Source organism: Tenebrio molitor, chromosome 1, assembly GCF_963966145.1.
Source record: "Tenebrio molitor chromosome 1, icTenMoli1.1, whole genome shotgun sequence".
NCBI classification, from domain to species: Eukaryota; Metazoa; Arthropoda; class Insecta; order Coleoptera; family Tenebrionidae; genus Tenebrio; species Tenebrio molitor.
The window spans coordinates 13,705,835-13,732,225 of NC_091046.1; the positions used below are offsets into that span (position 1 = coordinate 13,705,835).

Sequence of the window (26,391 nt, forward strand, 5' to 3'; positions counted from 1 at the left end):
AAAAAATCTGCTTACGGAAGAATTTTTGATATTTATAAAATGGTAAAATTTGTTAGTTCTTCTTAAGCGCAGAATGTATTACGCATAATTACAACAATTTTGTTCAATTGTATTGATTGAAAAATTATTTATTATCTCAAAATTCAAATGTTCCAACATGGAAAATAAATTTAATAGTCCCACTAAAAACATAAGTAAATACTACTAAGAAAGGATAATAGACTTAAATAGTGTTTACCCAATCATCTGCGAAGTAACAGCTTTAATATAAGAATCATTTATCAGATTATACAACGTTGCGAAGAAAAAAGAAACTAAAGAAGTTGAATGAAAAAAAAACACAAAACAAAAAAAATTGTTGCTTTGTCAGAACATCAAATCGAGGCATCTCAACGACGTCTGTCATCGAAATCAAGGTTTCCCAGTTTTAAAATATTACAGGAAAGTAAAGTCACCAAAATAAACTGAAACGCAGTTCTTAAAGTTTTGAGAAAGACCCGAAAATTTTAGTTTAGGTGGTGATTTCAAAAAATGATATTTCTGCTCCTTACATCACTCAAATTGGTGATGCTGCAATCAATACTCAAGTTTTCATTTCTTAATGTTGATAAAAAACCACGGTTTATTGATAGTAGATAAATACCGATCAGCCTGTATTTTGTTCTGGCCAGACCTATCAACTTTACATTACACAAAAGAAGTGACAGACTATTTGTCTCCAGAGACTTGAATCCTACTAATGTTCCCAAGGCTGGTCCGTTGAGAACATATGGATAGAACCAAGCATCTAATAAAGTGTATGAGGTAGATTGGGCAGCAACAAATGAGAACTAGATGACACGTAAAATAAAGAGCAAAACGAAAGGAGTTGATCAATTAGTTATTCGGAATATGATAAACAAGGTTATTGAAAAATTACATAGAAATAGACAAAGTTTTGTTCAAATAATTCAAAGTTTCCTTCTAAATTCTAAAATAATTCTGAAAACGTGCATTCTTTACTTTTGCATCTGGCATAGCACTAAACCAGTCCCTCAAAACAAGGACAAACATGGCGATGTGTCTTGAAGTAAGAAAACATCTTGTAAATGAAAACAACAAGTAGGTAATATTTTTATAACTATTAGCAAATGCATTATAAACCTATAATTAGATTATTTGAAATCTTATTGGTCCAACTATTTCACAATCTTTTTGTTAACTGTGCTGAATAACAAAAGCAAATGTCCATTGTGAGTTGCTCACAAAAAGTGTGGTTGCGTGGTTATTTTGTTACGATCTGTTAAAATTAAAGTATAAAAATGTTTAATTTATTTGAGGGGATCTTGCCCGAGTTTTAAACAAAACCGGTTTTGTTCCCACATATAATGCAGCTCCCCTAAAAAGAACACAAAAAAACAAAGCATTAGCAATTTTGTGCGACAGGTGGATCTTGCATCCCCAGGGAATAGTTAAAAACTTCCAGTGGTTCATCCGTTTTAACAAAAAGCATACAAGGCAGTTATTTATTTCAACAGCCATCGCGTGCATTTGGAGAACTCGTCCCTGAGCGAATCGTACATCACTCGCTGGGATATTGGACAGTGACAATTTGTTAGAAAATTTTGACTCCGAAATCAAAAGAAAGTTTTAAAGCTTCCGCCATAAAGTTCAGGAGAGAATCTTACCTGCTCGCTATAAATCTATTGATTTTATCAAATTTAGAGCGAGATTTAAAAGTCAAGTTGTTTCCATCTGTGCGTTTCAGTATTTTACAATCCTATTACTTGGTACAGCACTTTAGGGACTTCATCAATTCGGTGTAGCGTTTAAAAACCTGACGAATTTCGCATTGTGTAAGCAAGAGCCTGGATTTCGATTATTTACTAACACATTCATTATGCCATTCATTTTTTACTACACCGAGGGCATCCCTACAGTCAATACAACGAAAACAAATCAGACTACGCAAATAAGTCGGAGGTCTAAAAAAAATTATTTTGCTGAAAGCATAGACAATTTATTAAGGGGAATGTGATTAAATGATGAGGCAATTTCGACTCTGCAATAACACAGTTGTTGCAAATTAAATTTTTAGTGCATGTTTATTTATTACGTTGGATCGTAAATGTTAATTTACAACGTAGCTAGATGACCGTTGGATTTTAATGTCACCATATTTTACACAATTACATTACACTCTAGACATTAATGCCTTTGTTCAATATGGGTCACTATTGGGCAAAGTATAGTGAAACGGAATACCTTACAGACAGAACGTAATCACGATGGTCGTCTAACCTAACTACTAAAAACAACGCCTTTAAGATGTACACTGTGAGAATAGTGTCTCATTTACGTAAGTTGTGAGACATTAAACCATTCTGTCTCCTTATCTCGTTCTCAATTTCTGCTCAATATAGCAGTTCAACAATAATAGTTATAACTGTAATAAACTTCCACGATTTCATCTTGATTGCTGCCAACATTAATCCTATACTTTATTCAATACTCCAGAGATCTGAGCGGTTAAATAAATGATTTATGAAATTATCAACACTAAACGAGAATAATATTTATTTAATCCATTATTTAAATGATTCTAACGGTTAAACGCATAAAAAAGTTTTAATTAGACGCTTTATTACTCAATTTGTGAGTAGATGTGACACCAGGGTGTTCAAAGCACCTATTTGGCGAAGAAGAGGCCATGGAAAAAGTTGCTTTGAATGAAACTGAAATTAATCCCTTGATTCGAATAATGCGAAACTGAATCCTCTTCACGGCCTCTGTTTTCAATAGTGTGGGAGGCTAAAGAGCTACAAGGTTTGCTTGACTTTATTTGTTCAAAATGAAAACATTTCATTTTGTACTTAGTTTTTCTTTCTCATTTGCGTCGAGTCGAGTTTTGCACTGCTAAAATGATCAAAGACTGTAACATTACCAAACAAAACCTAAAATATTTAAACTCACCGTAACTAGCTGTATTAAAATGAACAGAAAAATAAAAGATTGCCTATTCGTGTGTACTTTACGTTGTCTATTTTCATTTTAATTAAAATAGAGGAATCTGAATATGTGTACCGTATTTTAAAAACGTAAAATAATAGATGAAATACCATCGTACACTAAGGGCCGGTTTTTCAATCGATGATTAATTTTTGATTAAGGTTTAATTTGTAATTAACACAATGTTACCGTTTTTCAACCTATGATTAACAAAAAAGTTTATGTTTATTCTTGATTATCCTAATCATACGATGTTCTACTCGTATGAATTAATCGGAATTTGATGATTAAGGTCAAAAGTGACATTGCCCATTTATTGAAAATTTTTGATTAAAACAGTAAAACCATGAGCAAATAATAATGATTGACGATATTTATGATGCTTATAGTAGCGATGAAGAGTCACGGAGGCCAAAAACTATACGTTTCAGGCCCAAACACTTCGAAGAATAGGACCAAAAGGATTTTTTTAGTCGCTTTCGTTTGTCTTCGCGAACGGCAGAAAGATTGTTAGAAAAAATTCAAGAAGCTATTTCCTATCAAACTAACCGATGAGTGTTAACTTTCAGTTAATTTTTAATTAGCTAATCATAATTGAATTTTGGTTTGAAAAACGCTATCCATGATTAATTTGAAATTAATCAAGAAGTAATGATTAGCTAATCATTACTTCTTGTTTGTTACGTTGGTATTAACTTTTCTGTCAAATTTGACAACTTGGTGGTTTGAGATTTGTAACAATTTCAAATTTAGGTAATTGTTTACTTTAGCTACTCGTGGACACCCTTAGGGAGTCCTCCTACATCGTTTCCCACCACTCAAACCTTGTGCAAATGCCCTTGTTTTTCTTTCTTGTTGTATTTCAAGGTCGCATCAATGATCATTGATCAATGTCTAAAGGGCAAGGAAAATTCATTTGCACAAGGTTTGAATGGTGGGAAACGATGTAGGAGAACGCCCTGCGGCTGTCTAGCCAGAAAAAACGCGAAAATTCCACAAATACCTAGGTAAAGTAAACAATGACCCAAATTTGTAATTTTGATTCATCCTAATTTCCGCATTTTCTCCACCTACTGATTGTATTTCTACAGTCTATGCCCCTATAATACAATTAGGAAATCTTGCTATGTTAAAGAGAAATAAGTGAGAACAGAGTCAATTGCTTTTATTGTGCCCTAACAGTTGGATATCAATCTCTGACCATTTTACCAAGGATAATTACATCCATAAAGCAATTGACTCTGTTCTCGCTTATTTCTAGAAGTACTATAAAAAACTTTTGTTTACATTCGTTAATTTCATTTCGGTTTGGGGGAATTTTAATATAATTTGGACGCAACGCCGCTAGAGATCTACTTGTGTACACCACAAGTCTCCAGCCACGCTCCTATTGCATAAAATCGCAGACTAAAAAGCAACTGATTTTGAGGCGATAGACAGTCATTTCTGAAATAAAAATTTTGCTGGTATTTTAACCCCTGAATTTGATGCAGACTACTCCACAACACTCATCGGTTAGTTTGATAGGAAATAGCTTCTTCTATTTCTTCTAACAATCTTTCTACTGTTCGCGAAGACAAACGAAAGCGACTAAAAAAATCTTTTTGGTCCCATTCTTCGAAGTGATTGGGCCTAAAGCGTATAGTTTTTGGCCTTCGTGGCTCTTCATCACTACTATAAGCATTAACGTCATAAATATCATCAATCATTATTCTTTGCTCATGGTTTTACTATTTTAATAATAAATTTTCAATAAATCGGCAATGTCACTTTTGACGTTAATCATTAAATTCCGATTAATTCACAGAACATCGTATGATTAAGTTAATCAAGAATTAACATGAACTTTTTTGTTAATCATAGGTTAAAAAACGGTAACATGCTGGAAATAAGTGTTTCATCCCAGACAGTGTGAATTTCACGTGCAAGATCCTCTAAATTATTCCGAGGATTTGACAGGTGCTGCAGTCTTGATCCCATCATGTCCGACGCGTGTTCAGTTGGCAACAAGTCAGGAAACCCTCGTAGAGCAGATTATCCTCGTTGGTCTTTGGAAGGCCATGAACGTAGAATGAGACAACTCACTCCAGAACAAGATGATCAATGTATCGATGAGTGGAAAAATTCCAAATATCAAAAAGTGACTTCGTGGCAGACGGGCCACATCATAACACCATTAGGCGGTTTAAATTCAGACTTTATCCTCTACGTCTTCTGCGCCAGGTTAATTCCTCCATTCATGCTCTGAGTTCAACTTTTCGGTGCACCATTGCAACCTTACAGCTTTGAGCTTCTGGGTTAGCAGAAGCAAGCCGACGATAAAGATAAAAACAATGAGAGGTGGACCCAAATATGTTTATGCGGCGATATATTCTCGACCCAGTCTTCTCCAACAACTTCCGAGATCTTCAGAGGGTTTCTTGCTAACAGCCGCTAAGAGACCTCTATCCTCACGTTCGTTTGTAATTCTCGGACATCCGCTACCTCTATGTCCGGTTGCAAGTGGTTCTTCTGTCCAATTTCTCCAAGCTCTGCGCACTTTACATCTGCTGCATCTCCGGGCAAAAAACACTTGACACGAATAAAGATCGGATCAATAAATTTTTAAAAAACACATTCTCTTTCACACCAAATAAAGGTTATCAAGCAAAGAAGTGTTCTTTTACGAAATACTGTTAATATTTCAAATTTTTATTTCAATTCCTTCTGGATGCGCCGCCTTCTTTGGCGAACAGTGTATATACGAGCATGGTTACGAAATTATTGAAGATAATAACTGCCAAAGTGAAAAAACCATTAGTTCATGTGATAAGTTGAGACCTTGGGCAACTTACCTAAACGGATGCGAAGAACTGGACGCGATAAACCTCTGTGCAAATTGGGTGCTGACTGTGAAATCTTATTTAATGATAAGGAACCAGTTGAAACTATTTGCAACAACTGATGAAACATGAATGCATTCCAACACGAAAACAAACATTAACCGTTCCTTCGTGCTCGTGCTTTTCTCCAAAACACCATTTTCCAATTAGAGAAGTTTTATTTGGGAAGAAAGACACAGCAATTTTTGGGGACTCTAAAGTGATAATCGATTTTTGACCAATTTTGTGGTCGCTGCGTATATTTTTGATATATTAGTATAACCACACCTAGCACTAAAACCTCTGTGATTTACCTTTTCATTGCGCAGTCGTTATCTGTCAATGTAATATAAATTAAAAGGTGTGGTGTATGTACTACAGGCTACTACTTGAAAGGGTTGACGAATGATTCAGACCTGTTTGGTAAGGACTAACACTGTTTCGTTTGGGGTGAAATTAATGATAATGTCTGTCCAAAGCTTTCTCAAAAGCTAAAATTTTGACCCTAGTTAGATCTTTTGAGAATGTCCCAAAATCACAGGAGGAGTTCGTAAGGGAGAATTCCTTGCAACAATCTAACACAATCGTTTCATATAATTAAGGCGAGACTCCTATCGTTTTCAACAGGGACGTTAAGTTTCGCAAAAAAATATTTTTTATTATACCTGAATCAGAATTCCTGTTTTTGACACTAAAATGCGTGCGAAAAAGGGCCCTTAAAACACTAAAGCTTTAAGGTCGCTTAGGTAACAACAAATTCACCTACATTTTGAACAATGATAAATAGACATTTATACACAATTTATGATAGCAACGAAACAACAACAATTGACCATTTCTATATCAACGATTAATGACACAGATTACTTCGAAAAAGGTATTTCAATTTGCTTTTTTTTTGTTATAATTTTCAGATTTTAGTGCAGGTATAATAAAAAATAGCGTATGATACACGTTTATAAGGGCCTTTAAAGCACTTGCGACGTTAAAAGCACTCCGCTACGCGTCGTGCTCTTAAACTCGTCGCGCGTGCTTTAAAGGCTTCCTTATAAACTTGTATCATAATATACTATTTTGTGCGAGGGTAGTTGGGGTTTATTAAATTTATAGGTATAGTCCAGTCAGTGGGGGATAAAAATGGTCGTTGCCTTACAGGTAACGTAGGTAAGGTAGGGTAGTAATGATTTCTAAATATGCTGTTTGAGTAGCGACCGTGATGAAAACTACAAGTTTTCGACATTGGGGGCGGTGAGCGCGAGCCGCCATCTTAAATGAAAGGTGCAAAAAACACGTTTTCACAGAATAACCCGATAACCGTTCATTATATTAGAAAAATGTTCAAATAAAAGTTGTAAAGGATGAAATTTGGCAACTTTTTTGTAGTTTTTCTTTTCTTGTAAGTTTAATATGGACTGACATACAATCAACGAAAGATGCAATTTAACGAAATTTTTACTCCAAAAAATGTATGATAATTTACCTTGAGTGTGAATATAATTCTGAACCTTCTGAACGGGAATATGCGATTCAGTTTCCAAATAGAAGCCATCTGGAAATGTTTTTTGAGACTGATAAATTCTACAAGAAACAGAGACACTTTAATTTCTTCGCATAAAAGTGTAGTTGTTCCCCAGCGTACGATAAGAACTCCAGCAAACGAACATACTGTCATTAATGAAGAAGAATCAATGGATTCCGTACGCAATGTACCGTGTGATCAACAATTGCTTATGCCGGCGCTACAAGATGCTACGAACGCCTTCCAACGCTGGAGGGTTGATAGTGCGTCGCATCGTGTGGCCGATCTTCCATTTTCAAAAAGTTGAACACAGAATTTGAGAGACAACAGACTTTATGCGTACATAATACGCATGTACAAAATCTTGTACCACAAGATTCTTCTAAAGCCTAACAGCAGTAACAGTAGTTGTACGTCGTTGTACGTTTTTACAGTTGATTAAATTGTTATCTTTAGTTATGCATTTTACTAATTGCCCAACGGCTTTGGAGATTTTCCAAAACCCTGTAACCTGTGTTATGTTTTGAAGCAATACAAAAAATATTTCATTGACATAAGAAACATAAGTAATAATGGAAGGTGACTAACAAATGTTATTAGTAAATTCAGTAAAGTTGTCGTGATTTATTTTGTTTCCAACGCCTATCTATAAATTTAATAAATCACACCTAGCCCTGCACAAAGGATCTGTTTTGCAAAACCTTAACTGCGTCCCGGTTGAAAGCTGTTGAAGTGTCGACATAATTGCGTTAAGATTTTTGTCTTAGTGCTTATTCACAATGGAGATAAGACGTAAGAATTACATAAGAGATACCTAAGAATAATTTGTAAATTTGGGCAATTGGAAAATAATTTGTGTCCATATAACTCGAATATGATTCTTCATGCCTTTTTGTACACAACAATAATGTTCACTGAGGTCACTTCTCATAAGTTACGTAAAAATTAATAGTATATCCACTGCATGTATCATGAATTTCTTATGCCTTATGTCAAGCTTATATCCATTGTGAATAAGCACTTAGATTATTGCCAAGAATCCGTCACTGCAAACTCCTCCGGTGATTTTGGAACACTCTCCATAAGAAATACGATTTCGAATTCATGGATAACTCGATTACAAATTAATTTGATCGCTCTTTATTTGTAAAACACACACTACAGCCATTCATTTTTAGTAGCATTTAGGTAACATAATTATTATTTTCACTGTAGAATTGTTATGCAAGTGCGATGCAATCAAATCTCGAAATTCAATAGAACACCTGTAAGTAATCCGGATTTAAACAAACAAAATCACTTTGGAGGAAACTGTGAAGCCTATGGCTGTAACGAAATTTTAGATGCGTGAATTCGGAAGGACCCATATAGTTAGACGACTACATTTAACGGTTTAATAGTTTTCGACCAATTTAACTTTGAAATTGACTATAATTTGCTGCACCCGCGTCTTCCTATTATCGGAAATTTGTATGCAAATAGGATATTTGCAATTGTCATTAGCTGTTTACCTTCCCGAACAAGTAAACATCTTAACCTCAAACAGAATGAACCTCGGGGAGAACCAGTATCTATTACCCGCCAAGAACTGCAACGACAACAATGATACTTCCCACATCAGTTCAACGTTGGAAAGCAGCACGAAGAATGTGTTTTTGTTAGTTTTTTGTCGATTCTGTGTAAAGCTATTTTCATTTTGCTCTCAAAATAACCCTCTCGTTTAATTAGCCTAATTAGGTTAATATAAAAATATGACACACAATGGCTTTATGGGGGACATTGTGTGTGTACGTGGCACCTGCTTGTAGGTTTAATCTTGCTAACAAGAATGTACGGGATCATCCAAACGTGTGTTTAACTAATTAGAAGCAGCCCTCGTTCAGGAAGTTTCTGGCTGATTGTACAGGTGACATCTGCTACCTATACTTTCGCGGTTGCCGACGGATTTCATAATGAAACACACAAGTTGGGGCAGCTATATTGCTTTGTCTTCACGTCCGCATACGAATCTATCGCCGTCCCAGGAAGAAGTATGCCGTCCCCGGTACAACTCCCCCTGAAATAACAACAAGCAGGTCCTCAGTGAAACTTCAGACGAGTTAATTGTCATTTCTGCAGTACTTAGATCTTAAAGACGTTATGTAACTATTTTTTCTACAATTACCTTTGTTGGGCCGTTCTCAAATTTACACGTCAATGAGTTAATTAGAAACGGTATAAAATGGTACATAAAACTTCGCCGCACCTGAAAAATTTTATGTTCCTTTAACGTTGAGCGATAAAACTGTACAAATATTAACACTACTGCCAACAAATTTTCGGGACAAAAGCACATATTCATTCCGGCCATCGTGTTTCTACTGTAAAATACACCTATGCTACAAATTTTAGACACTTTTATTAATAATTCCATTGCAGAAAATTGCGTTGTACACATTGTTCTTATTTGTTATCAGCCATTCTCGGTAATTAACTATGTACTTATATATATTTTGTGGTACAAGGACGAAACACTGGTTTTTATATGTGTGCCACATTTCACCATTATAAGGTGAAAGTTTTTACATCCTCCCTCTTAAGGATATAAAAGGTTTGCATTAAGAATGATTCCAGACCATCTAAAAAAGAATCCCAACTGCTTCACGGAAATCTTTTTACACAAGGATTGCCTAAATCTATTCCTGTCAGATAAAATAAGCGCTGTAAAAGAAACACTGCGTAAAAAGCTCGAAAAAAGAAATTCTATTAACAAGTCAAATAAAAATTATTGTTGTTGCTTTAAAAAAATTGAAGATTCAATAAATATTTGAGTATAAATGTAAATAACGTTTTAATTAAAACAGAATGTTAAACTAAATGACACATGTCTTTGATGTTTGAGTTAAAACGTCAAACGGAACAAACTGGAACGAACTGAGTTACGTGCTATTCAATATTTTACGGTCTGGCATGTATGGTACAATGGCATTTGCAAAATAAAACGTTAAATAATTGTTATCCTCCATAAATCCTACAAAAATACAGAAGTTTTATGGATAAATTTCTAAAAATTAAAAATCAGTAACTTGTAACTTGACAAATCAGTTTCAAACTGCAGTTTTGTAAATGTAAATTGGGAGTACGTTCTTATTACAGTTATTTGATAGTAAGAAGCTAAATCGATACACCTACCATTCGATGCTGCAAATGTGTCTGTTTTGTTTCTTTACTTTTTCATTTTCAAAGAGCCGATTAGACGGAGCTGAAGCTGATAAACACTCTGGAAGTATACATGTTGCGTCGTATTCAATAAAACTAGTTCAGAACATTTTTCAATGTACAAAACTAGTAGTAAGCATTTTTCACATCACAGTTCAATTCCCGAATAGAGCTATTTAAAATGAAATTTATCATGAGAAAACTGTCTCGTGACATCGTCTTTATTTATGTAATTTTAAATAAAATAAGGAAGACAGATAAGGACAAGATTTTGTTCTTACTTATATTATTTTTTATTCTGACATGGCTTCGTTATAATTATAAATTAGTAATGCTAATGTTGTTGTTTATACAGAAGTCCCAAAATTCGGGGAACAATACGTTAAATAAAGATAAAAGAGCATTAGGAAAATGCAAAAATAGTATATTATTCAACGAGTGGGTAATGATGGCTATTACTCATGAGAGTGATTTTAGTTCACGAGCCGAAGGCATGTGACGTAATTCATCTGAGTGAGAATAGCCATTACCCGTGAGTAGAATGCTATACTTTTTCTTCGACTATGAAGACAAATTGATAAATAAGTTTCATTATTAGACAAACCGAAACTGACCCTTTACAATGATTACTTTACATACTTGATACCATTCCATCAAAATTTGCCATTGGACTTCATAAACTAGTGCTATAATATTTGCTGTGAGTTTTGAAATTATTATTCGACGGGCTGTGGGTGATAAACCCTGTTATCTAATAAAAAAACACTTCAAAAATTACAGTATTGTACAAAAGGAGTTCAAGTTTATTATTGAATCATTTACGTTGATATAATTTATAGGTGAATTGAGCTGTTGTCAAATGTTTTTTGGGTAAAATTAACCCAAAGGCATTTCTTGGAAATGTGATAAAAGACACAGTAAGTAATTGCAGACAAAATAAATGAGACTAGCTTTTGAACTCTTACAGTTTCGAAACTAAAGGAGATGGAATTTTTTTTACATTTTTCTCCTAATTCTCTGGTATCAGTTAACAGAGTACCGTTGGCGAATTCTACAGTTAAAATTGTAATATGTGTTAGCAGGATTTGTGATGGGCGGTAAATTAATGAAACAAATAGTCTCAAAACAAGGAGTTTTAATTTCGCCTCGACTCGATACAAGTGTCGACCCTTTGCTGGTAGATTCGTATCTCCCTGTGCTTCCCGCACGGTACTTCGTCCTGCTCCCGTCGTGGGCCGTCGGTTCCCGCCGAGTACCACCGAGATCGCCCACGCGGTGCATGGTACATGGATGAAATAAACGCTACGAAAGAACGCACCATAACTAAGGAACGTATAGTGCTTGTAACTTCCTAAGGAATTCTGACTTAAGCCCTAAATAAACCGAACAAAGACCCTAGTTAAAGAAATTTATTGTCATATTGTGCCTGTCAATCACTAGACGGTCTCCGACAAATATTTTGAGTACTACCCCCAGGTAATTTTTTTCTCCGAGACCGCCTAGTGATTGACAGGTACAATATCACAATAAATTTCTTTAAGTAGGGTCTTTGTTCGGTTTATTTATGACTTAAGCCAAAATTCCTTACGAATTTAAAAATACTATACTAATACTAAAGGAACGATATAACCCCGCTTTGAGCGAACTTAATACTAGAGGCGCTTAATTCGGCCCGAAATCTACGTTTGGTCACCTCCGAAGCACCGGCGTGGCCCGTGTGACCTGGGCATCAGACACCTGCAAATCAGCCCTCGACGCCTCGCACGCCGGCAGAGTGAACAACCACCAGGGCAAATGGTTCTCCCGGCCTCTGACCGCACCCACGCGTCAGACCCTCAAACCTCGTGCAGGCGGAGTGCTGACCGACCAGGAGCTTAGCCCCCAGAGAGGGTCTCACCACCCTCCCTGACCCTGTCCAGTACTCGACCAGTACTGTCCTTCCGTTGTCGACCTCGAGGTCCTACGACGATGACGCCGTCTCTCCTTCCCCGACCTGCGATGCTTGGGTCGACTGTCATGAGATCCGGGCTTGGACCTGGTACCCCGAAGTTCCAAGTCCCGGGATCCATATCTGGAGCGTGCCCTCCTCGAGGGGGCTCGTACACGGGGCATTATTTATTGCGCACTTAATCACTACAACTACTATTTCCACTGCACCACTTATTCGGGTCTTTTATCCCACTTCTGATGTTAGCAGGATTTGTGATGAGCGGTAAATTAATGAAACAAATAGTCTCAAAACAAGGAGTTTTAATTCCGCCTCGACTCGATACAAGTGTCGACCCTTTGCTGGTAGATTCGTATCTCCCTGTGCTTCCCGCACGGTACGTCCTGCTCCCGTCGTGGGCCGTCGGTTCCCGCCGAGTACCACCGAGATCGCCCACGCGGTGCTGACGTGGCGTTCGTGGAGTCCCACGGTTAACATATGTAATATTAAATTTTTGCTTTAGTAGCTTTAGTACTTTCATAATTATTATTTTAAATAATAAATTAACTCTTTTCCAATATATTTTTGACATCAACATATTTTATTTATATGTCACAAATTTGCGTTATACAAAATATTAAAATAATCATTGAATAGAATTTATTTACAGCTAAAATGAAATATTTATTTCACGATCAGTACCATTCAAGGGCATTACTTACAAATGACCATTGGGTTTTTTGTCGAGTGGTAATTATATTTCATAGCTATTCTATCTATAAACTTGTTACTTAGACATGCACAAATCAGAAATTAATGAATAAGTACAATTGTTTTCGTGGAGTAGATTAATTAACATACATTTCAAAAATTAGTTGACGAAGCAAATGAGACACATATTTTTACAAAAAATAATACCATGTTTTTAACAAAGACAATTGCGATATGAATATTTAAAATTTATATTTGTTCGTGGAAATAACAGCAGACAGTCCTTCAATATTAATTCAAATATATTGCATGTGACTGGTTATGAACAAAATCGTTATTAAAAATTGGTTTTTAAAAATCATCTAATCAATATTTTAATTGCAATACGTATACTGCAACTTATTTAAAATGCCCTACCTTTCAATTAAAAAATTCAAATTCAAAAATACCACTATTGAAAAAGTTTTTAAATACGAGTATGTGTATGCATAACCCGAGTATAATGTGTTAATAATTTTATAAATTATCTGTATACCGTTCGTAAAATTTAAACTCCGGCGAAATGTTCTTTTGTGAAATTTCAAACTTAGTTATTTAGGAAGATACGTCTTAGTCGATTAAGTCGCTCAAAGTGATGTTAAGGTGACCAACCGAACAACAAAGGGAAGGTACCAGCTGTAGATCCCACCGATTTAAACGGAGCTTTCTGTTAGTCCTAAACCAACATGGCGTTTGCACTTATCAAATTAGCTTCCCTAATTAACGAACAAATTACATCCGAACTACAGATTTACTAATCTCCAAACTTCGCCGGATGCTGTCCTAATTCATATAAGATTATGTGCAACCACAACTGAACGCCAAGGAGATGTGTTACCTCCTTCTCTCTCCCATCCTTGATGTAACACTAACAGGAATCGATACAAAGTGATTTTGACATTTGTGTGGAAATGCGGTTTTAATCGTTTCCCTTTGTAGAACATTATTAAATAAGACAACAAATCTCGCAAAGTGGTTTCATCTGGACGTTTTTTATTTGATGTTGCAGACCCTCCAAAAATCGTCAGCATCGGTCGAGAAAGGGTCAAAACTGTAACGTTGTTTTCTCCTGCCACGTTCGAGTGTTTGGGAGAAGGCAATCCCCAACCTACGTATAAGTGGTTGCAAAAATTACCGACGCCCTCCGATAGAGTGGAAGAACGGGGGAGAGATGCAAGACTGCACATCGCCAACGTCACATACGACTATCAGGGAGAGTACAGGTGTAAAGTTACTAACATTATTAAGGGGGAAGAAAGGTCTGAAATCAGCGAACCGATCATTCTGCAAGTGCACGGTGAGTAGAAGAAATTTCTTATTTGAATTTTTTTCGGATGGACGGATGGAATGTAGCGTAAAGTTTTAGTAACGACCGGACGAATTAAACTCAATTATCTAGGAGACAGCTGTTAGTGTAGACGTCCAATAAAGCATACTCTCAACTGAGAGTACGAAAGCTGTTTCAAATCAACCAATCGATTTTAACTAGATTGTCCGTTCCGCAAATTGAAACTCGCTTCAAGATTGAAACACATCTTGGAGCCACCACATGTTTATTTGGTTGTAATTACTGACAAGTACCTGTCTTGAATCGAACTGAGTAGGATTACCATCAGTGAATTTACTCGCCTTGCGACTCCTTCATGATGAATTCCAATTATGTGCAGCAACCAATTTCTTTTTCCGTCAGGGTTTTGACAAGAAAGGCAAATACTCAGATAATTAAAATCTAAGCCAGTAAAATCCCATTGGAAATTTTTTGTCTGCTACACGAGCTATAGAGCTGCTTTCTGGAGGATAAATATTGCATTAACAATATTAATGATCGGAAACCAGAACGGATCGAGAAGAAACATAATCCAACAAAGTATTTTCACGGTGCTTAAGAAGGATGTTAATGAACATCACCCTTGTAGACGAAAGCACCTTCGAACAGGGTCTTAAAGTTCCCGATCCGCAAATTAGGTCACAATTTCCTATGCACCGCAAAGTAAACGCTGAGACATGATTGCATTTTTATTCGACTTTTCTATTTCTGTTTCTCTATTAGCAATCGTACGTCGCTTCAATCCGCCAAGAATATTGTGCGCTTTTATTGCCGCAAAGAGGCAGAGGCGCTACCAGACTCAATGTGTATATGTTGGCCTGGTAATTTATTCAGGCAATACGTGGTTTTCTGTGCGATACCTTTATTCCTAAATTGGATATCGATGTGCAAATGTGTAAATTCGCGGTGTATCCCCTGTTCGCTAACTTCCATATTTTATCAGTTTATTACTGAACTGATACTATTGTATTCCCGCCCCGAATCGATTTTCTTGCCAACAATAAGGCGTCGCAATGTTTATATATTTATGTTTAGTGCCGTTATGAAAAATGGCTCGAGATACGAGTGTTTAAGTTATTGTCACGTTGTCACTATATCACGTTTCTTGCCACGACGCGACGGGCGCTTAGAAATAGCTAATGGAAAACAAACAGTTTTCGGTTGTTACCAGAAGTATCACAGGTAATCAGAACTTCACGTTAGATTGAAAATAAATATATTTCAAAAGGCTCAGTTCTCGTTTACAGAAAAAAAATAAAAGTCTAGAATCAACATTAGCGCAGTCAACAAGGGAACAAGGGTCTTCGTTTATTGGTAAAAAGACCATTACCGATTATTATGTAGCCCATTGCATTAGAAGTATATGTACAATGAATAAAAGCTGAACCAAATGACTCGATTTAGCATTTAATGACTATAATAGAAACACAGTTGCCTAAATTATTCTTCTGATTTTATCAATTGCTTGGGTTCATTTCAATATTTTTCTTTGTAATTTTTCATAATCCTTTTAGACTAAATTTCTCAAGTTTTTTCGATATGCAAAAAAAATAGTGTGTACAACACGTTATGAAAGTCCCTTTTTTTCACTTATTTGCTTGATTAACTCGGGCTACGCCCCTCGTTAATTAATCTGCAAATTCGTGAAAAAAAGTATGACTTTCATAACTAGTTGTACAAATAACTATTTAATTCATATTATTATTCAAAGCTCTTTATCTACTGATCCCAAAAAGTTTTGGGCATTCATCCGAAATAATAGAGCTAATACTAGAATTCATGGGATAATGCATTACAATGACCAACAACATACATATTATTTACTTCACAGGAGTCCTGTTTATATTTTGTCCGATCCTAGACAACATCATCTCGTAACTAGTAAAAATGCAAAGCCTCACAGTTTCCCGACATATGAAAGAAAGCCAACATAACCCCTGTCTTTAATTAATTCAGAGCTACCGAGACATTGCTTAGTTCTGCAGAACTTCAGCAAATTTCTGAAATTCGTATTTATAACCGTAAGTATATAAATCCAAGTAAAAAGTCTGATAACACCTGCTTAACACGGCTTTGTTGAAGAACGATCCATCATCACAAATCTGGACTGTTTCGGTCAATTTGTTTCTAAGGTTCTCGATAATAAAGGGTAGATGATACTTATACAGACTTTCAAAAGGCATTCGAACCAATTAGCTACTATGTTCTTTTGAATATTAGAGTCTTATGGTTACGAGTTCACTAAGTCGTTATTGTGACTCCTTAAATCCTACTTAATTAGCAAACAACTCTGTTAAATTTTGTAATTTTACATCCTGTTGCTTTTCACCTACATCTGGTATACCACAAGGGTATAATTTAGGGGCCTTATTGTTCCTTTTGTTAATCAATGATATAGTCGATGTAATCTCTTGTGGTAGAGTAAGGCCGGTCTGAGATATGGCATTTGGTGGGGGAAATCTGCGTGGACAAAATATTCCAGTGGCGTGGCACAAACGGCCACAACAGAGAATAGCGGTCACAGTAACAGTCAGCTGATTTTTAATCTGTTGAACACCCCTGTTTTACGACTGTTTTCCGTCTACGCGCACCCCCACCAATTGTCATATCTCAGGCCGGCCTTACTCTGTGTAACGATCCAAATCCATTTCCTTAAAGGTGTCATGGAGTGCTGAAAAATGTATTTTTTAAATCAATATCTTTTATTTTTGAAGAAATGGGACTCTAAAGACTCCACAGTCACGGTCAAAATTTAGCAGGAAACGAGCTTAGTTCGTACCAAAATATTTATTTTGGATGTACAATTCATAGCTATGGAGAGTTTGAGATAAAAAAAAATTAAAGAAATATTGTCAACTAAAGCATCAGAAATGTGTAATAGGCGCGCAACTTCACTAATGCTTTTGGTATCGTCATCCTTAAAAGCATCTAACCAGGAGAGGTCGCCAGATATGCTTTTTGAACAAAAAAAATCAGGATGGTTGGCCCGACTGCCCATGTCGCCACCCTGAAAGGAAACGCCCAAACGCTCGTAAATTTACGAGAAAAAAAAGTGGTGGGCCAGTCGGCTAAAGGCGTTTAAAAATAAAATTTTGAAAACCTAATTTCATTTACAAAATTTAATTAAAAAACAAAAAGAATATTACAGTCATGCGTTTTTTTTTATTTCAGTAATAAAAAAAAAAACTCCGGCAAAAACATTCTAACCCGGAGCGTCGACGTTCAGCCTGGCCCACCGGCGCGGAAATGTGTCAAAATTTGCCATTTTTTTTCTCGTAAATTCATAAACGTTCACACGTTTCCCTTCAGGGTGGTGATATGGGCAGTCGGGGTAACCACCCTGATTTTTTTTGTTCAAAAAGCCATCGCACATCTGGCGACCTCGCCTTGTAAGACAGATTCTTCATTCTAACTGTACGCGCGATTCTGGAAGCACCACCAATTTCTTTTCGATCTGGCACACGGTACCACTGCTGCAGGATGACATTTTTCTTTGATGACTACCAGAGAACTGATGTACATTGGAGATAGTGTGATGAATATTGCACCCTTTTTTATATTTTCAATATAATGTTAATTTAGACACCCCCATGCTGGCACCCATCTGACCGTAGCTTCCGACGACACGGAATATTTTAAAATCTTATTTTATCATAAAAAATACTTTCATAAAAGAAAATCATATTCAAAGTTAAAATTTGCTAACTACTAACCAGCGTCATTCCCTTTTAATCTAATTGGTTCAAATTGAAAGTTTAAAATCCCAAATTATGATACATAAGAGTAAAAATTAATAATTAATTACAATGAAGACATTCTTTCTATAAAGTAAACAGGCTGTTTTACCAAACAATAGATAACGGTAAGAAAAGCGTTACAACAAAGGTGATTTCGTTCGTTTCCTCCTAATAAAGCCATCGCAGCAACATGTCGTGAAAATCTAGTTATAAAACTAGTCCTGATAATATTTGATTTACGGTTCTTTCAAGTCCTCTTGCACGATTTCACCTGACGTTATCGTACATAGAACGATAAAATAGGAATGAGACAATGTCGGATATTAGATATAGGATAAATTTTTATTCGGACGAACACATTATAGTTAAAACGCGACAAACGTACCAAATATGTCAAGAGTCACGTTGTCTCTGCATAATATTGTGTATACTGTTACATTCTAGGTTTCTTGTACAAACAAGTTCTGTTTTTTTTTTAACACAACAAAACTCCGATTCAGTTAACATGCTTGTGGGCAAGAGCAATTCTATTTCTGCAAAGCTTTACTGTCAAAGCTGGACCTGTTGTTAATTCTCGTTCTATAAGGCTTTGTTTAATCACATCCTTATTCACTTGAATGTGGCAGTTCGCTTTAGACATACTCCTCAGAGTTGGACGGTAAGAATCTGAGTTCTTAAATCCCTCTCACTCACTCTCATTTTGTATATCTTTTAGTCTGTTGTTCTCGTTACAAAATTTTAAACACGGTCCATTTGGTTCCCACGTTTCATCCACAAGTGTTCAGTTTGTACAGTGGTATACCTACTCGCGTGTCTTCATCAAAATTTGACAGTGAAAAGAATAAAAACATTATTTTTATTTAATATATCTGAGTTTAAAAGAATTAAGTTTTTGAGGCCCGGTTTCTGGAACGGTCCGATAAGTTAACGGCCGGTTAAATCAAGCGTTGCTATAGAAACGCTAGAAAGTGACCAATCACATTACATGATTTTTGTATTTATCGGAGAGTTAACTAACTGGCCAAATAAAATGTTTCCAGAAACCGGGCCTAAGTGATTTAAATGAGACGATGTATGCGTTGTACTAAATTTTTAGGAATATCTCATTGAGCTGTTGCAATAGTAAATATGTTACTAAAGTCCGTTCATTTTGTATTGAACTTTTCAAGGTCAAATAATTTAAATTTTGGCTCTGTAATTATGTTTTGTAAATAGTGACATGCATCTAACCAACATAATGTGATTTAGCAATGCTCAATTCAACGTTTACGGTATTTACCTGCATGTCATTATTTACAAAACATAATTACAGAGCCAAAAAATAAAATTATTTGACCTTGAAAAGTTCAGTACAAAATGAATGGACTTTACATATTGGAATGACTGGATTGCTCATCCAGAATATTTTTAATTGAATTTAAGTGACTGTTTATATACAGGGTGATTCTGAAATAAGTTTGGAAAAAAAAAACGGTAATTGTGATGATGAGAAGAAGTCATAGACAAAAAAAAATTCTTATAAAAGTTTTTTCGTTTTCGAGATACAAATGATTGAAAATTTGGTTAAAATTGGTAGTACGCTGCTGAGTTAAAGGTTATGATTATGTTGGTAGTTTAGTAACAATAATATTAATCAAAGGTGCCCGTCAGTCACAAACGTAACCTTATTCCTCTCGATCATTTCCATAGAAACATTTACAAAGCAGTGTACTTGCACCTACGACATTATTGTGGAGTTGATGTAACAATGGTTGCTAATGAAATGAACAAATTCGGACAAATTTTCCCGATTCATAGGCGTTGAAAATACAAGGATATAGGGTAACTTCCATCCATTTGATTTCACCTCCAAAAGTCATTTTCGCAAAATTATTTTGTGTCAAGGATACTCCACTTTTTTTTCCAAACTTATTTCAGAATCACCCTGTATATTGTGAAGAAACTTTGTTGTAGACGAAACTTGTAAAAAATACCCCCCCCCCTTAAAAAAAACGGAAAGCAAAGAAAGCAACTAACGCTGAATACTATCAAAAAGTTTGCTCAGTGTTCTGTGTTTGAAACTCACAGTAGTATTAGAAAAGTTTGAGGCATTATTTAAGTGAATAAAGTTCTCCCCAACATCCATAAAAATATTATAAATATGTGCGATAATAAAAAAATACAACAAAATAAACGTTCTTTATTTAAAACAACAATTCATATAGTAATATAAATTAATTAAAAACTAAATACATAATATTAAATCTGTGTAAGATTATTTAAATATTTCATTTTAAGAATTTAAGATACATAGCAGAAGAAGCATAAACTCGATAATTTTGCTTTGTGAATTCATCTGGTAGTGGTTTATTAGAAATATGTTATGTGTCTCCACATTTTGTTATGACCGATTTATATTTTATAGGTGCTCCTCAGGTGCTGAGACAATCAGCGACACCTGAAGTGTTTGTCGAAAAAGGACAACTTGCAGATCTTAGTATGGTCGTCTGTGCAGATCCCAGGCCCAGGACTGTAAGGTGGGAATGGGGATCTCTTCGACTGGAAGCAGGCTCCGAGATGGGTAAGGACATAAAGATAATAATAAAATTTTATTTTGTAAGCAACTTCTTATTTATTAGGTATAATGATGTCTAAAATTTCATTTGAAAGCTCGTTTAAAATGCAGATTTTCAGGCTTAACGCTTGCTCCCTAATAAAGTTAGCATCATCGGAAGCTTGTATATACCACTCTTTAAATTAATGTATACGCAGATTAGCTCCAAATATTGACTTTAGCTTGCACGGACAGGAGCGTTATCCTTTTCGTTTTAAAACTGGAGACTGTTAGTACTCTGATATTAAGGACTGACTTGAATTTAACAAAATGTTGCACAGGGTTGGTCTAAATTTCAGTGTGATAGTCGAGCTAGAATAAGAGAGGCGATCAACGGCAGATAAAGTTATAGAAGGTCGTTTAGATCCTAAGAAGTGGGAAATACACTGTAATCCCACACATGCTTTTATAACTTTGCCACTAAACCACCGACAAAGTTGAAAGCGTCATATTTATGAAGAGGACGAATCTCTGGAATCAGATAACACCGGATTTAGCCTGTTTAGATATCAGGCGAACAATTCCGAACACACAAATCCAATAAAGGACAAGAAATACAAATAACTATACTTGGACGCTGAATTACAAAAGTTTCTCCAAACATCATAACTCTACATAATACAAATAAATTCATTGAAATCATGCAAAATTTTACTATTTTCATGCAATCAGTGAATATTAAAGAAAATGCTATTAATATGTCAAAGTAAAAAACAAAATGAGTGCAAATAAAGCACACAAGCATTTTTTGAATCTTGTTACACATTTAATTTGTGATTTCTATATTGTAAAAATTCGATAAAGTTTACACTAGTATCAATTATTAATCATTATAATTGAAGCTAACAATGCGATAACAAAAGATGAGTATTAAAAAAGAGCTTCATTGATCGCTGAAGAATAAAGGAGAGTTAATCCTGAAAACTTCGATTATGTTGTCCAAGTTGTTGTAAGAAAATTTTTAACGTTCAGTTTTATCCTTTCATCAAAGTTTTCTATATTATTAGCCGCATTTTTGGTAAACATTGCTCTTTATGTGAGTACAAACCATTCAATAGCATCCCCTTATATTCGTTTTTCATAAACAGTTTACTTGAACAATTATTTATTTGATTTAAAAGTGTTAAGAAACATCATATTAAAACATTACACTATCATAGGCAAGTTTGTAATTTGTAAATTTTGTAATATTATGTAATCACTTATCAGATCTTAAATTTACCATTACACAAATTGTTAAATGCAACTCTTTGCTGCAGTTTACCAAAAATTTTAAAATGTTCTGTCACTAGACAAATATCAAGCTAGCGTTCAAAAATATTGTGGTCAAACATGCCCTGGTTTTATCTCCTTTTTACAAACGCAGATTTAGATGTATAACCTCACTTTGATTATCATTTCAATGAATTAAATAATTAGTTTAAATAGGGTGAACAGACGTCCGGATAAAGCCGGACATGTCCTGCTTTTTGACCAAAAGCCCGGTCGGATTTTTTACTCTTGAACTTGAAAGCAAAATTCTTATCCTTCAATCATACTCAAAACTTGAGTATTTACTGAACTCAAAATGACCGTCAAAACTACTTAAAATTAAATACGCAATTTAGTCTTTTACGTATTTACCGTCAGCGGGAAAAGTGCTAGTGTGCTAATGTTATTATTACTTATAGTAATGTAATTTCAGCAACGGGAATAGTACCGCAATCTCTTTTTAAAAATTTAAAAATTCTGGATTTAGATAACACATTGGTAGTTGAAATTCAAAAAGGTATATTATTATACTCATGTCACATCGTGAGGAAGTTCCTTAACATTGACACAGAACATAATACACAACAAAGTCATAATGCGGAGGCGAGACGCCGGTAATTATGTTGATAAGCACTGCACTATTACATGATAGTAATATCCGTAATAGTGTATGTACTCCGGCAAAATTGCCGTGCCGCCGGGTGGAGGTGGGATAGTTGAAACTTATAGAATATTATAAAAAATACAATACTACCGAGCGATCATTTAAAAAATAAATCGAGTTTGCTTTGGAGCCTATGCTATAGCATGGGTTGCCATAGGTATAACACGCCGACTCGATTTATTTTTTAATTGATCGCACCGTATAACTTATTGAAAAAACCTTTCACCGTAGATTTGCCGTGCTAGCTCTGAATATCCACGGGCTTCGCCATAGAACAAAAACCATAAATTGATTTTCTCGAGGTTGGTGAAAGACATTTGTGATTTAAATTGACGTTAAGATTGATGTTCTTGTCAAAGTGACTTAATTTTGAATTAAATGACAACAAAAAAATCTACTATGATTTTTTTGACCCATTTTTTCATTAAATTCAGTGGTTCACAAACTTTTTTTGGAAAACTTTAGCCCTTTTTTTCTCGAAAAATATCAACATTTGTAGAAGGCATTATTGGTTCAATCATTACCTTTTGTAGGGTTCGATCACAGGTTAAACATTTGCACAACCTTTAAAGTACATACATCTCAGGAGCCAGTTTTTTGTGGGGATTTTGAACTACGAAATCTATTTTAAAAAATAAAGAGAGGTGCTAAGAGGATTGTTGAGTTTCGGGGTAATAAAATAACAACAGTACTATTTTTGTGAGATAAAAAAATTCTCTCCCGAAATATATATAACTCAATATATCTCTTTATAATGCTTATTCAGAAAAAACGCGCGTCTGCAGTATGTTGCAACAACAACAACAAAATTAGAACTTCAAAGTGTTTTCTACCGACAATCTTTTTTTTCGTAAATTGGTTTTTCTACCCCTATTGTATAATACTGTAATTATTAAAGTGTTTTTCATAAGATGACAGGGTTCATCACTCATGCCCCGTTGAAAAATAATTTAAAAAATCACATCAAATACCATAGCAACTAGTTTATGAAGTCCAATCGCAAATTTTGATGCAATGGTATCAAGTTTGTCTAATAATGAAACTTATTTATCAGTTTCTCTTTATTGTCGGAGAAAAAGTATAGTATTCTACTCGCGGCTCATGGGTATTACTTGCTCGGATGAATTACGTCACATGCCATCGGCTCGTGACACAAAATCAGTAGTAGCCATCATTATCTGCTCATTCAAATAATACACTATTACTTTACTTTTCTATCTTTACTTTATAATAGAGATACTCTTTTAATATTTCAATAATAAAATACATTTTTGTTTAATTGCTTATTATTACAGTATAAATACCAGCAATTAACTTACCTTTGTGTAGAAACATAAGAATACATTTGTTAGTGATAGTTTCAAAATTAAAACTTTAACTAGAAATTCCTATTTCATCCATCGGTATAGTTTGCTAGAGTAATTTTCATTTTAGTAAACAAACAGCTACGGCATAAACAAGTAAATTCAACTAATTCTCTGTGGATCAAAGTTACTATAATCTAGGTACTGTTTAATTCAAAATTTACTTTAGTTTGCCTTTAGATTATAATTGGGAATAAAATTTACTCTATTTAAAGATACATATTTACATTCAAACAACGTGCTTATTTTTATTCAAATACTCTAGTTTCCGATCTGACATAAACGATATAACAGTATTGTTACACATTGGATTTACTTAATCAAACATACGTTTAGTAATAATTAATTTCACAAATCTGTTTGACTTTTGATCCAGGTATCGCCTGGAAACATTTCAATCCCTAGTCGCTTTCCTCATTGGAATGATTAATATGAAACGTCGGTTGATGTAAAACGGGATACCATATAATTTGTCTCTCGCATCTCCCATCTCTTTTATCAACAACTCGAGAGCCTCATCAACTCTGCTCATATTAAATAAAGCGTGTACGCGAAGGTCTGCTTTGTTAAATAATTACATTTAGAGTTTAGTAATTGAATCGTTAGGTGTAACGGTAATTCCTCTGAACTGAGTTTAAAATAAATGGCTTTTTGTTTAATAAGCGTATCTGAAACGATATGTTTAACTTCAGAAACGGTTTCAGTAAACTGCTCAACCACACAATCGCAGACAATTTAAAATTTTGGTCTTTATTCTTTGTAATTGGGTTACAAATTGATATCTGATGTAGAGTTAAATTGCGACCTGCACATGAGAACCTGTGATTTCTACACAAAAGTAACATTGGAATTTTAACAGTCTGATGGTTGAAACATGTTAGATAATGTATCGATTAACATTACAACATTTTAGCGTTATGTACGCGTTTATGTGAAGAAAGAACATTAGCTATATCCGAGACCAGTGTTTTTTTTGCTCGGTAAAACTTGGATGTCGCTTAATCGATGAAAACTCCACAGCTGTAAAAACAGAAACGATCATATCGAAATTTCTTTTGTGGAAAAGAATATGACTGTGTGAACAATTTAGGAAACTCGTAGCAACACCTGCATTGTGAACTCTCACACCATCTTGTCCTAACCACCACGATATCGAATTCGGAGGAAATCTTGCCTAATAAATCATAAAATATTGTACCAGAGATGCGAATCAAATTGCGAATTATCTGCTTTAAGCCACCCTTCTATTTATTAATAAAGTAATCAAATCACATTGACAACTATATCAGAAATATAAATATTCTTAAATCACCTCATTTTAATTAAGTTCATCTGATTATAATTTTCAGCAAATCAATTTTATTTTAATGTGAGAAAAATTACTATTAATTAAAAATTAGTAGTAACATGAAAAAGCAGAAAATATATTAGCCAACCAACCACCGACAAGTCTTTTGTTTTATATGTTTTTAAAAGATTGAATTTAAATTAGCTAATATTTAAACCTAGTCATCACTAATCAATCGTAATTTCTCGTTTATTTGTTGTCTTAAAAGCAAATGCTTGTTGGATATGTGTATGTAGTTTGTCCAGCGAGAGATTGGTTGACAAAAATCACTAAATTCTACGCAGAGAAAGTTCCGTGAGATCGAAAAAAAAATTAGAGTTGGCTGTGACCAAGAATTTCAGTTGGCAATTCGTTAAAATTTCAATTATCAAATGTCAGTCTTAAAAGTTAGGTTAGTGATTTTGAGAACGTTGAAATCTTGATTTTCTTAAAGGTCTGCATTATGTTACTCTCTTCGCTTCATGTTTTCAAATGACCTTCGCAAAGTCGGGACCGGGGACATCAATTAAATTGCAGTTATTAGTAATTACTTGCATTAATTCGGGAATTGTGCCAGGCCTGTTTTTGAACACGTTGTTTTTCAGGTATGGAAAACAAAATAATCAAGGCAAGTTGTTGATTAGTGCCTTGAAAGTCCGGAATGACAGTTATTATTGTAATTAATGACATCTGATGATATTTGAATTAAATTTTTACGTGCTGCCAACTGAAGTGTATTAATCATGGCCATCTCGATTTTTTTATTTTCGAGGGCACGGTATTACCTAGCGTTCGTAAAATTTGAAATATATCCTTCAAGCAGTAACATTTTTTGCCCTGAAATTATGCTCTGGTTAGTGTATTCTAGTGCATTTTGTAGTGTTG

The 26,391-nt window shown here is 34.8% G+C and overlaps 1 protein-coding gene across 4 annotated transcripts in view; it reads left to right on the forward strand.

Annotated features, from left to right (window-relative positions):
* Nucleotides 1-26,391, forward strand: part of LOC138122306 (irregular chiasm C-roughest protein) — a 329,893-nt gene that overhangs the window by 282,275 nt on the left and 21,227 nt on the right. For all 4 annotated transcript variants that reach the window (XM_069036512.1, XM_069036513.1, XM_069036514.1 and 1 more), the window contains exons 7-8: nt 14,253-14,540; nt 20,712-20,867. In XM_069036512.1, the coding sequence (XP_068892613.1) occupies nt 14,253-14,540; nt 20,712-20,867 (444 nt within the window). The remainder of the gene's footprint in view (nt 1-14,252; nt 14,541-20,711; nt 20,868-26,391) is intronic.